Source organism: Haliotis asinina, chromosome 2 (genome assembly GCF_037392515.1).
Source record: "Haliotis asinina isolate JCU_RB_2024 chromosome 2, JCU_Hal_asi_v2, whole genome shotgun sequence".
Lineage (NCBI taxonomy): Eukaryota > Metazoa > Mollusca > Gastropoda > Lepetellida > Haliotidae > Haliotis > Haliotis asinina.
The window spans coordinates 37,076,261-37,090,953 of NC_090281.1; the positions used below are offsets into that span (position 1 = coordinate 37,076,261).

The 14,693-nt window shown below is 39.3% G+C and overlaps 1 protein-coding gene across 1 annotated transcript; it reads right to left on the bottom strand.

Moving 5' to 3' along the window:
* Positions 1 to 1,223: 1,223 nt before the first annotated feature.
* On the bottom strand, positions 1,224 to 13,542 carry LOC137272524 (uncharacterized). The gene is made up of 14 exons (XM_067804913.1): positions 13,477 to 13,542; positions 11,073 to 11,188; positions 10,672 to 10,740; positions 9,318 to 9,435; positions 8,817 to 8,960; positions 7,954 to 8,072; positions 7,629 to 7,697; positions 6,541 to 6,646; positions 4,752 to 4,952; positions 4,375 to 4,515; positions 3,599 to 3,679; positions 3,191 to 3,310; positions 1,826 to 2,198; positions 1,224 to 1,458 (listed from the first exon to the last, which is right to left on the bottom strand). The coding sequence occupies exons 1-14, from the start codon at positions 13,517 to 13,519 to the stop codon at positions 1,275 to 1,277; spliced, it is 1,884 nt and encodes a 627-aa protein (XP_067661014.1). The 5' UTR covers positions 13,520 to 13,542; the 3' UTR covers positions 1,224 to 1,274.
* Positions 13,543 to 14,693: the final 1,151 nt, after the last annotated feature.

The window sequence follows — 14,693 nt, forward strand, 5'->3', positions numbered from 1 at the left end:
CATGTCCATATTTAGATCATGTCTACACCTGTACTGTCTCATGTCCATATTTAGATCATGTCTAGACCTGTACTATCTCATGCCCATATTCAGTTCATGTCTGGACCCCGTACTACCTCAGGTCCATATCTGGTTCATGTCGAGATCCTGTACTATGCCTGTATCTATAGCTAGACTTTGTTTATTGAAATGCCTTGAAACAGGTCGACTTGTTTGTTTCTGGTCATTTTGACGCAGAGACCTACCAGTATTCAGGAGACAATAGAAACCAAAATACTAATTATGCTTTACACTATACTGCTGGGGCGGTTGCAGTTCGTGATCTGTGTCACAGTATTCGAGATAAGGAAGAAAGTGTTATAGACGTCTATTTCTTTATTATGGGGATCCGTTTCGGATTGCGCTTTGTGGTTGCTCAAATCTAAATCCTGTTTAAATGGTTGAGATTTACGACTGTGAGCAAGAACTTTAAACTCGACTGTATAGATGGAGTTTCACATCCTCAACGCAGGAACTCGGGACATTATTAACACCTCACTATCGTGTGAGTGCAAGACGAGCTACAAGAGTTGTGTCCCTTCGTGAATAGTTTCTTCCATAATTGCAGGATTGTGTAGTGAGTGTCTTGACATGTGTAACTGCGGTGAGGGTAGTTGTGATTGGTGAAATAGCACATATACCAAATTTTGAACATCCGAGATGTCATTACTGTTGGATAATCCAAGATCATGTGGTCATGTAGAAACAGGACCGAGTAATTCTCCCGATAACATATTGCGTAGTTGCTTTAAAGTAAGACAACTTCTTGCACCTCCATTTTTGAGATCGTACCATCCTGTATACCGAATGCACAAGTTGAGCCCAAAGTAATGTATTGAGTTGAGTGATAATTGCCGTACTGTGAAATGACGTGTACAAATATACAAAAGTTAACCTGATGTTGAAGGTTTGGATTAAACCCTCTGTTCAATTTGCAACCGAAACACAAGGATTGCTGAATTAGAATTCGGGTGTCCGGTTGGCTATTAAGCCATATTGCTTGCAGATCTAGGTCCGGAGGAAAAGCCATTCGCAATGCCAGAAATTTGTAACCACTATGATAAACTATAGAGTTACGACATGTAGAGTTACGACATGTCGTAACGTAACGAATGCTTTTGGGTTACGGGTCTGGATTTTACCTGAGTCTGGTTCTGAGAGCAGCCTTAACAAAGAAACAAACAAACAGTTCCGGACTACTGTATTTCTTTGTTACAATACACCAGCCTGGATAATCAGTGCTTTGGCTTATACAGATGTTGACTGGCAGGAACTTTACCGCTGTTGCAGTTGTCAGTTGTACAACAGTACCGGCATGTCACGGATGACATTAATGACGTAGGGTCTATGTCTACACACTCGCTAATGTCTGATGTCTGCTGGTACCACAACTTCTCACACTGCTGTTTGTTGACGCACCTGCAGTAGATTTGGTATGGAAAGGGCATGTGCTTTTTTGGCAATAAACGTGTTGACTGCACTGAAATATTCCAAATACAACATCCTTGAAGACCCGGCCCAGAACTGATCTTCAGCGACCCATCTTTGTCGTGAGAGGTGACTAACAGGATTGGGTGGTCAGTCTCGCTGATTAGCTTGACACATGTCATCGTATCCTGCTTGCGTAGGTCGATGTTCATGATGTTGGCCAAACGACTGTCTGGCAGAGACTCGATTATTTAGAAACCGCCGATGTTTAAGGAAAATTCAGATTATTTTGTCATTACTTTTTCATGTTTTCTAGTTAGTTCAAGTCCATACTCCAACCTCGAAATAACGGACTTACCTCTTTATATACTTGGTTGTACCATAGATATTTTGTTCAATGTCCGTCATACAGAAATTTGTCCCCGTAGGACAGGACGTTGCATGAGGGATATATATGTCTTGGAGGGTGCAGTATGTGCCGTCGTCAACGTTACCACACTGATAGCACGAACGGTGCACTGCCGTGGGAGCTTTGGTCGTTGTAACCGTGGACGTAACAGTCGATCTAGTTGAAGAATATGTTGTAGAAGTGCTGTTGGTAGTTGTGGACGTTGCTATTGTAAAGATACTAGTTGAAGTCGGGGCAGTTGCTGAAGAGGAAGTAACTGCTGTTGTAGCCGAAGACGCTGGTGTAATCGATGGTGCTAGTGTCGTCCCCGTTGTTTTATTGTCTACAACAGAAAATACAATGAAAGAAAACTTATCTATAGCGACAGATGCAAGTTGTCCATAGCCTTGTAGACATATATACATTTACACACATAACACACGCACGTGTTTATGTCAAATGCGTGTATAAGAATTGCTTAGTTCATTAGGGAATAGAAAGACCATGCAGTATGGCGTCAGTATAGCATCACTGGATGCTGTGTGTTTTTCGTCATTTACAAGGAATTGCCTAAACCTCCGAACTTGAGATGTGATGAAAGTGTTTGCTAATTGTGTTCGGACATACTGTCCTCAGAGATCCATGTTTATGTTGGATCCTGTTTTTTTTTATAATTCCATCAATTCGATAGAGTAAGCAGAAAGTGCGTCATCTCCAGACTGCAAGCTAAGAGGTTCCTTCTTCGAGTTCAGAAAAATGACGCTGCTAAAATAGTGATGTTCAATAACCTCAACACAAGAGTCTTGTCCTGACTGAATATCCAGGAGGTGTGTTCTTGATATAGAGCTGAGGACCATATTGTTGTCTATTATGGAATGTCATATTCACAAGTGGTCTTCACTGGGATTGTTTCTGAACCGGGTCCCCATGTTCCACCCATCTAATGGAACAAATGTTGTCGTGTTTGGATGTGAAACATTATTATTTCTGTCCCGGACGAGCCTCCAGTTTCTGTTATGCATTGTGCTGTTTCCTTCTTAGGGAATGAACATGTAACAGACGTAGGTGTAGTACCAACAAACAACGAAGAAACGTGTCATAACAACTGTTAATTATGTTAACTTACTTCATATATCAGTATACATGTATCACTATGGCACCATCTTTCTTTGGGTGGTTGTTCTGATTTTGTAATTTTACTGACTTCCTTCCCAGGGATCAGTTCAGGAGCCATGACTTCCTGACCCATCTCCATTTGGGTTGCGGAACATGAAGACGAATTCCAACCCGGATCTTCACATGTGTTATATTTTGTCTGCAAAACCGTTGACCCACCTGAGACACAAGTACTGCACGATTTCTCACAAAGCTGCAGACCAAACGTTCTTTGGCATATGTCAGCAATGCTGCTACAAACTGGACTATGGTCAGAGCAAGTACCTGCACCCACGGTCGCTGAAATCCAATGAATAGGTAAAATCGCTTTATGTAATAACAGCTGCACGTTATGTATGAGGTTATTAAAACATTTTGTAACAGTGAGTGTGCAACAGTATGTCTTGTTTTCACATGTATTTTAGGCAAACCATCTGCCTCTTTTGCTGAATAATGCTAACTAACAGAACATATTTTGGGACTGAGTAGACTATTTTCAAAAGCGTACGTGTTGCGAAGGTAGTGAAAATGTTTAAATGGAGAAGAACATGAATGGTATATTCCCTCAGTCAGCAGCTCAGCACGTACTTGGATTCGTTGTAGATGGTGCCGTGGACGGAACGGTAGTGGCTGCTGAGTAGCTGCTGGTTGCATCAGATGGTGTAGTTCCTAGTTGCATTGGAGAAGCACAATGAATATTATCAGTATCACAGAGAGATCACGGTATTATCATTAGTCGCATGTGTGAAAATGTTGTTTTGATTTGGATTTAGCTGTTTCAGTCACACTACATTATAGCGCTGTGATGGCGGTCTGCAAATTATCGAGTTTCTATCAGTCAATCCAGTGATTGCCATCGATATACGGATCGACTAAGTCACCTGATACTGTTAGTCACCTCTTATGACAAGTACAGGTTGCTGTAGACCAGTTCTAACCCGGATCGTCACAGATGATCTACATCAAAAACATGACAGTCAGTAAAAGCTGGTTTAGTAACTTCCTTAATTGCAACAGATGCAGCGTTATAGTGGGGACGCTAAAATCGTTATCAAGCAGGTGATGGTAACGATGTTAGCATCTACACCACAACATTGCATCTATTGCATTTAAAGAAGTTGCCAATCCATACATGTGAAGCATCACATGCTATCACTTTATCATCTGTCGACAAAAAATCGTTCCTGTTGATTTTACAAACTTCTAAATGCCACTCAAAGAAATTATCCTCATGACATTTCTTGCGACAATCGGATGTGCCGTTTAGTTGCATTCAATCACCCACGCATTAATGGTATCATTAACAAAGCAACTGAGTCATTTCTTTGTATCACCCCTATAAGTCTACTGTTTATACAGTTTACCTTTGCCTTGTCTGGCGCAAAAGCCGCAGAACTCGGGGCAAAAATATGGCGCTACTTTATCGCTGCAAACGTTTGGAACCAATGGACAGTTATCCTCCCTTGCTGAACTGTCACAAACTGGCAGTGAAGCTGATGGTGTAACTGTATAACAGACAATAGATTATATCATTACACTGTACAATATAGCCATCAGCATCACAGTTTTGTCAAACAATGATATTTACGAACACGTTGATGGATATGTTCACAAAAGTACCTTCAAAATCACAACCATCGAGCTACATGAAAACGGTGTGTGAATCCGGCCAAGACATGTACAGTTCATGTGCTGTAATGCTTGTCATGGATAACGTATTAAGAAATACATTTGGGCTTACCTTTTTGACAAAGCCCACAGAATTCCGGACAAATGTCACCAGCCAGTTTATTCGAACAAATATTTGGAAGAGTAGGACACTTATGTTCATCCACAAGATCCAAACATGGTGGTAGAGTTGCTGCCGGTGTAGTAGTAGTTGTAGTAGTGGCAGTGGTGGTCGTAGTAGTAGTACTTTGTGTACTTGTTGATGATGGGGCGCCTGCAATGAACGAAAAACTCAATATAAAATATGTATTTGACCAGATATCTGTTTTATAGTTTTATAGAAGGTTTCGGATGACAGTATTGCGTCATCACCGAAGACACATCTGAAAAAATATATGTACACTTTTAAAAAAAATATATGTATACTTTTGTAGTTTTTCAGGCTGATTAGGTAGTATAGTACTACAGTTTTGGTATTAAAACATCAGGACAACATGAATGAAGTTTTAATGTGCAGTGAGAAGGTCATACCAAAAAGGTAAATGTTCATTCAAATATCTGACTGAATAGATCCATTCAAAGACAAAATAGAGATGGATATTACTGTAACTTTCGGGCAAAACCAACAAAACATATACTGAAAGTTATGCGTCGTTCAATGGTATCGTTTACTTTTACAGAGACTTTGGATAGTACAACTTTTAACACACGAATCACGTTTTACAATCATGTAGAGCTACTGGGAAGAGACTGACCACATTTACTGTCCCCGAATATTACTTTTCGCATCATTGAAGGTTTGTCAGTTTATATATGCTAATTCCTTCTTTTGACCGGTGTTGCATGGGTGGATGTAGAAGCAGATTATTTCTGTTTGTCTTCACGTGGCGATTAATGGCTGGCAAAGAGGAACAGATTGTACGACGTGACAACTGCAACTGCGATAGATGTGACGTTCTGGTGTAGACGCCCAAACTGGTATCGAGCAAATAAGATAAGAACAAACTTTATGGATCATCAACGTCTTTATTTAGGTGAAAAGCCGTTCCCATAAGAGCCTTTTGTATCGTTGTCAAACAAGTGACAAACTTTATGGATGAGCAACCTCTTTATCATGCTTGACAACGATACAAGAAGCTGTATCGAAACGTCGCTTCACCTGAATAAAGACGTTGCTCATCCTTAATGTTTGCCCTTATCTGAGTCACCAAGTTCTAACCATCCCACTCGAGGATGATATCGAGCAAGTGGTGACAAGGCTGTTAGCATCTGCACCGAAACGTTTCACCGAGTGCAGTTAACGAAGCTGTCAATCCATACAATTTGAAGCATCACTTGCTATCACCGCATCATCTAGCCATCCATCTATGCACTATGTATTTCTCCCCGCATGACAAAACTGACTATGTGCTAGACATATTTCCTGCGTGCACAACCTCGGAAGACGCCTAGCCAAGGGATCATTGTCAGTACATATGAGAGCATGTGAGTTTGTTTCCGAATTTTCTGTTAAATAAAAACAAAGTGGATGACTTTGACAAACATGCCGTGTAATACGTTCTTCGCTTACTGAGCTGATCAAACGAATTTATTTAATTCAGAACATACTTAAAGATGAAGATCATATTATGATCTACATAACCGCTGCCTGACGCTCGCTGTGTCACATTCTGCTTCTAACTGTTTCTCACTCTCACATCAAGATTTCGATGAGTTGACATTATATTGTGACCCATAACTTTAAATTTCTCGCACCTTTTGTCACGGCAAACTTTTCCGTAACAAAATGATAACAGTTACGTCTGCAATTGTGTATGACGAGTCATACTATCGTTGTACATACTGAGCACTATAGAGCTCACCTGATGCCCTATTGACACAATCCGCATCTTCACAACAAAACCTGCATCCTCCATAGAACAAACCGCTGTAGTTATTACACAGGGGATGTGGTTCAGTCAAACAGTGCTGAAAACATTCATCACAACATACATCGGCATGATACCAGAACTAATAGCCTGGCATTTACTTCCAGAAATATACTGTATGTCACTGGAAACGATTTGACAAAATAGATAAAGTCCTATTGGACCCTGGAACAGTTCTTAAAGGCAGAACACGTGTAACTTAGCCGCCAAGCCAAATCATTCTGCACGTGACCTGGACTCTTTCTATTCTATTTCGTTGTATATAAAGTTGGCAAATATAGTTCAAACATGGTTCTTTCAAGATCTGGTAACAAATACAAACAATTCAAAATATAGAAATCATAGTTTCAAAGTGTAAAGATAGCCAAGGTGAAACACATGTAACAGTTGAAAATATGTTAACACTTAAAAGTAACTCAAAGTGTGTTGAAGGTTAAAACAAATGTGAAAAATATGATTTTTAAAAAACCCACATCATTTAAGACAGATTACAGTAGTCTCTCTAAATGGAGATTTCGGCATTTATAGAGTGTAGTTCTGATCAAGGCGTGCCACTTTTCAGCAGTTCTAGATCATTGGAAAAACCGTGCCTCATGTTTTGGGTCTTAAACCCCACCAATCAGAAGTCCTAATAAATTATAGCATCGATCTGTGATCTGTTTTATACTTTGCTCTTCAACCATCATGTGGGAGATTTGAGTCTATAGCAGTACTCTGCAACGCAACCACCTTTACTTTCTTTCACCTTTACTTTCGTTTTGGTTTGTCAATACACACTCGTACTTCTCTAAATGTAGGTGGTGTCACAGAAGTACCGATAAGATGGCATACATATCCCAACGATATAATTTGGTTGTCCTCAAATACGAGTTTAGACAATTCATTTGCTTTTTTTCAGCAAATTTCGATCTTATTGAACTTTGGATAACTGGGGGAATTTATATCATTTTAAATTCGATTTATTAGTGTTTGACTGTTTGTTATTTCTTGACTGTATGTTAGTGAACTTAAAATGATCTTACGTAAAGTTCATTGCGAGGTTTGCATTTCCCATCCACGGTATTATCCAGACCGATATCTAACTGGCAGAACTAGAAAGGAATAAGAGATAAATTAATGACAATTCCCCACGAATGAGAAAGTACGAAAAATTAACTGCTAGCAAATGTAAATAACAGAGAACATCAATAAAACATACATGTAAATCCAAGGTTAATGATCATTTCAGGATTGAGCTTTATGACGTGCGCTCATACAAAACTACACTATGTTTCCATAATTCATGATCCAGATTCAGTATGAATGTTATTTCAATAATGACTCGCAACTCAGCATCGGATACAATACCTCGCCGCCATGGCAATGTTCAACATGACACCTGTCTTCAGGGTGATTCGAATCATATTTGTGGCACTTGTAACACTCCAGTCCAGCGTCTGGTGGAATTACCATTGGGGGCAAACCTCCTGAAACATGCGTAATGGACTCCACGAGTGACCGAATATGGTTTTGCGCCCTACGTTTAGCAATGTACCTGCCATATAAGGCTTCGCACATTCTATTCATATATGGAAGCGAACACAGGCCACCGCTTCATGCACTGCGCTTCTCGACCAAGGTCACCATATTTAGTCGGAAATATCCCACAGATCAATCAATGAAGTCTTTTCATCATTTCCAAGACTACAAAATCCCAAGCACATTCTAGAGTTATTTTGACTTCTCTTATCACAAATATTTTCTGTGAAAGACACGCTCTTCATTGATAGCATCAGTAATCATTAAGTAAATACCCAGATTTGTAAGTGAAGACAATGAAATTCTTCCAGGGGCCTTTACAGCACAAGCCAACGTTAACAACAGTGAAGTGGATGATTTGACAATTATGGCCTTTAAGATTTTATTCGCCATTTACACAGATCAAATGAATCTATTTACTCCAGAAATTAAAGAATATACTTAAAGATGAACATGACCGTACCATGTCTTGGCACATCAGACAAGCCTATCTGAAGTATGGATACAAATTCCAAGATGACACCTACTTTACAGAGGATATTATTTGTAAGGAAACTATTTACGATTGCCCATTTTCCATCGTTGAAGTTGTGCATCGCACCTAGCTTTTTGGCTCGATACTTACATATCTGAAATATTGCTCAACGTGCCTTAACCAAATGCAGAGACACAGTATGAGTGTATTGGATTACCACAAAGATTGCAGAATCTCTTGCAGAGTGTTTGTCCGTTTGTGCTGGAACAAACATTGACAGTCGTCGCACAGTTCGGAATTAGATCTACACAGTCGGGAGTGCCTGGAATTGTTGGTGGCAAGGTCACCACAGGAGGCACATCTGAAAAAGTGTATATATACATGTAGCTTTTCAGACTGACCACTTTTCTTACTGTATTCTCCAAAACATTGGGCTAACTAAACGCTGTTCTAGTGCACAGTGAGACGGTCATACCGAATAAGGATGCTCTTCTTTAACTGTATAACTTCAACTACAGAATATATTCATTCCCTGATTTATGTCGAAATAAAACATTCAACGTAAGTATAGAAGGAAAATATTCTTACAACTGCCGGACAAAAGAAAACAAACCACAGGGCAGCCTAAATATGTGACACGAATTTCTCTTTCACTCACAATTAAATTCAAAATCGAACAACTAGAAATGAACATATATGCACTACGTAAAGTTGTTACCTGAGATATTGAGCGCTATATTCACACAATTGGCATCTCCACAACAAAACCTGCATTTTCCGAAGATAAGCAAGCTGTCGTAGTCAATGCACATGGGCTGCATGTCGAGGAGGCATTTCTGGGAATATTCAGCACAATGTATATCAGCATGCTACTCAGAGTGATTTACTCCATGAAAAATACTGATCTTCCATTTGAAACGATTTGGCAAGATATATAGTATCCAAAATGGACATGAAAACAGTTCTTAAAAGCAGACCTGAGGCCATCTAGTCTTGCCATCTCTTTCACTTTTCCTTTACTATTTTAATTCTTATTTCTGTCTCGGAGCCACATAAGAGGACTGACAGACAAGGCTGGCAAATCAATATCAAAACAGGGTTCGGGATAAAAAAATAACTGAAAATATGGTAGTTAAATCGAACATGGGGAATCGAGTCAGGCTGTAGGTATCATCCTCTAACACTGAGATCCACTCTGCAGTTCCAAAGTCCCTTATTAGCAATATACCAGCAATATCACGGTAAGGGACACCACAAAGTCAAAGGGATTCACACACTGTTCCCATGTAAGGAATCGAACGGGGCCTCAGCGTGACGAGCAAACGCTTTAACCACTAGGCTATAGTTTCCTTCTGTAAATGAAGGTTGTGTCACAGAAATACTAATTTATAACAGTGTTACATGTGCTTTTGATGCAGTCATATTTGACATATTAAATATGCTAGTGATTCCTACGTAAGTCTGTGAAGGATTTATTCAATAAATGACAATTAATTCAGGCCCAATGTAAAGCATATGACCGCCTCTTGAATGCCAATATGTAGACATGTTTACAAACCACATGCCTACCAAATATTAGATAGAAAGGATACTCACAACTAACAAACCATACTCTGACCGACTTGTGACCTATCTTCCAAGTTGACATAGACAGTCTACACTTACATAAGATTGATGGCACACATACGTTATAGGAATCAGACAATATTTTAAGGGTTGTTAAGGGTTTTCACCACATCAAAGAACAACATACAGTCAAACACCTTTATGTCAAAATATGTCTTTAATTTTAACACGTTGGCAGCACACAGACATTATGCGGAGGTGAGCGTGTTTTGAAAGCTGTTACCCGTTACCTAATCAAATCACACCATACATCTAAACACTGTTATGTCAAAGACTTTTAAGTGTCAACTGCATGTCTCGAAACAAGAGTTTAATTCACTTTCATTTTTGATTAGTTCGTTATTTTCCGGTCCTATCGAATCATGGAAGACTGGGGGCATTTACGTCTCTTCAAACTCACGACTGTAGTGTTTGACTGTAGGTCAGTGAACTGTATATGGTCTTACATCAATTTCATTGAGATGTTTGCATTTCCCATCCACGGTATTATCGAGTCCAATATCTAGTTCACAAAACTAGAAAACGAAAAAAGAGAAATATTATTGATAACTTTCCTGATAATGATAACAAGTTTTACGACGTATGACAAATCAAATATGTATAAGGTTTCAAATCTATTGTATTGATACGTTCCGAATATAACATCTCTGAATACATTTGGAAATATCAGACAACATAAACCGCAGTTACCTGTTAATCCAGGATTAATGGATATCTGGGGGATAATGCTTTATGACATTTTGCGACCAGTCAAATCTATAAATGAAATTTCCAATGTTCATGATCTTTTACTTTTAGGTTTAGTATGAACAGGGCTCCAACTCCAACCTGGCAGCAGATACAATACCTCGCCATCATGGCAATGTTCAATATGACACCTGTCTTCAGGGTGATGAGGGTCAAATTTGTGGCACTTGTAACACTCCAGTCCAACTTCTGATGCGTACGCCCCTTGTTGAAAATCTGAAACATGTGCGATAGTCTTCCAGGGTGATGGAGTGTGAATTTGCGCCGCATTTAGCAATGTTCCAGCAATAAAAAGCTTCAAACATTCTACTCATGTATGGAAGCGAACACTGGCCTTCAACACTTCGTCCACTGCGCTATCGCACCTAATAAATGGTTTGGCTTATTATTCCTTTACAGTCTTGAAACAGTATAACAGTAATGTACAGTTTCATTCAAGATATTGTGAGAGCAGAATATTGCACAAGAATTTTGAGCATTTTAAGCTATTTATTTGGTGGCGTGTGGTCTTGTGAATAGAGCTAACTGCACATATCAGTTGAAGTGAAGCAACGTTGAGCGAGGAGAGTCCTTGGATGGGTGACCGTGTCTGATCGCTACGGCGTGATACATGTGGTCTGACCTTAACCAAGTGATTTTATTCAGAAATGCAACTGTTTACCCAGCATGAAGTCATGTGACAATAACCAGGGCTCTCCGGGGTAATAATGTGTTGGTACTTTGATCATGCACAAATGTCTGGAAACAGGCGTTTTATAAATGGTCCTTATATTAATCACTTAAATGGATGATGAATTGTGTCCGACCTGATGCCCATAAAAGGCACCAAGACCAATAATGTATACACCATCTCCTATGATCCTGAACTACTGTGGCACTGAGATTAAAGGCAATGTCTGGGGATTTATCTTATGCGGAAATGCAAATAATTTCTGTTTCTCAGGCACCGAATGCATTTGATAGAGCCATTAGAGGATGGACTACACTAAAGAGTAGGGGTACCCTGTCTCAATGGAGGAATCTGACCAAACAAACACCAAAAAAACCCATTTCGTCACATACAAACCATGTCAGTGTTTCACATCAGGAAACTTGTAACAATTGGAACAAGTCAGAAATGAAGACATAATTGCCATGGACACGTTAAATGTGGAAATGTCTTTCCACTGCTATCCTATCGCAGACGTGAAAGCTGTTTTTGAAACTCTGACTGTTGTAAGCTTGATTAAACAGTTTTTAACTCTCTCCTTTACATCTTCGTGGAAAGAACGGGATTGACTCAACCCAATAACAACGACATAAAGATAAACCTCCTGCCATTCATCCTTGTGGATAGTGTTTACATACTGTAAAACGCTATGCGTAGATCCAAATTTAAAATCTACGAGGCAGTCTCATCGATCCCTTTAGATTTTAAGATCAGGTGGATTAAAGGAAGTGGAAGGTTAACTGGCTTTTCGAAGGTTACTGAATGATATCAGAGCCTAACATTAAGCAGTGTGTACAAATTAGCTTGTATTGGCCCTAGTGTTACATGGATGTTGTCAATGGGGAAGGTACATGGGCAAAACACTGACGGTTTTCAGTGAATTGGTTATTGGTGATAATAACGGTTCTGCACCAGAAACACAGCCCTTCTGACATTCTGCGTAATGCAGAAGACTGCAGTGTTGGGGAGTCGACACATTCTCCGGAAAAGCATGGTAAGTATGCGGACCTTGCCTTTGAAATGTCTCGCTTGCATCCCAACTACACTGTTCTCAGGCTCCCCATTGTTCTCGGTGCCTTTTTTAATACAGAAGTCTGCAGTGTTGTCACCCTGTTAATTTGGACATTTCAAGTAGTACTAATTTCTCTTGTTTCACATAGTAACTGAGGACTTTTCTTCCTTGAAAGTATGAAGGGTTTTGAAGTAAATCTGAGGTAGATCTGCCGAATGAAGCAACATATTGTCACCAATCGTTTGCTGACTGATTTAGAATCCAGCACAACAGAAGAAAGGACATATATTCAGGGTTTAACGGTTTAAGTGGCAGGACTAAACCACTCATAACAGTCGATCGTTGGATTGGTACACCGTCGGGGTAAAAGGATGCCCCATCAAGTAACTCGTGACCAGCTATATTTAGGCAGCAGTGTATAACATGTCACATAATATGTATTCTTCCTAACAATTAAAGTATCACAATGAAACATTTAACATGGTCAGTAGTAATATACTGTGTATAGCCTGACATCAAGCACTGAACTATCCTAACCACATTCGATGATTTACAGACCCCATTCATATTGCTGCATGTTTGCTGAGTACGACCTAAGACAGAAGGGAATTTACACTGGCTCAGTCACATAATCAAAGTAAGCTGCTCAAACTACCAAATGTGTGATAGACGTCTGCTACCCTGTACAAATGCTGCACAGCTCTCTTCTGTATAGTGTGGTGTTTAATTTTAAAGTGAAAAAGTTAAACATCTATAGAAAAGAATGAATAATAAAATGCCTACCAACTGCCACTTGAAAACACAGTATCAGAAAAGCCGTCTTCATGGCTTGGGTTGTTTGAAGGTAATAGCCACATCTTATCAGTAGATAAGAATGAGTGTTTAGGTCTGCATTATTTTTTCAGATTATTTCACAGCACCCATAAAGTCGAGCGTGGGTTAGAGGGTTGTGTTATGTGACGGCCAAAAGAAGCGCTTGTGAAATGTACAGGGAATCTACCATGTGCTATATTAGGGGTTACACTTCCTTGGTCAAGCATATATTCTATAACTTTGTTGGGTCTAGGTGCATGACTCTGATGGTGTGGGTTCGAAACCCTGATGGGACTAAGCCCAACAAAAGTACTAGAATATGGACTTTACTAAGAAAATGTGATCGCAAGTATAATATATGTTATTTTTAACCACTGTCTAACCACTTTTAACCGCTGTCTAACCATTGTGTAGTCTAGGAAATCGTTTTGAGATACATTAATAGACGGTATGCTACAGTAGATGATGGGCGAGAGGGACATCGCCTTCTTGCCTTGTAGTAAGGCCGTGAGGAAGAGAAAAAAAAGTTTTTTAGAGCTGTTTTTTAAAGTGGAAGTCCAACCTTGAGATAATTCATTTATCAATGCATTTTAAACAACTGTATAGATGACAGTTCATCACTAACAGTTTGGTTAATACAGATGAAACCAAAACCATGAGAAAATAAAACATTGTTTTATCAAGGATACCCGCCTTTTTTTCCAGTGTCATCAAAATACCTTAACATGCAATGCGCTTTGTTGGGTAGTCTACACTCGTTCATTCTGACCAGTTTTAGACAATAGAGCATATGCATATTAGATAGCGACCACATACAATAGCAGTAGGAGTCCTACACTTAGACACTGTCTACAGGCTATAAGATCTACCTTTTCCAGTAGTTCGTATTGCTTAACTCCCAAAATTTCAGAACCATATAACAATATGTGCATCACCTGAGAATCAAAGATCACTCCAATCCTGTTCAGTTTGACAATAAGTTCCATTAATGCTCTTTTCCCTCATATTGTCAAGTCTGAAATGCGTTTTGTCATTTGTAAGGTACCTGAAAACAAGACACGTAAATATTTTAAAGAATGTCCCCTTTTTTGAACACAATAATTTGTGTTTTATCAAGATTAATTGGCTTTGGAGGCCGATAATTGATTCGGATGCGACGATGACATCATATAAAAAGCAAATAAATT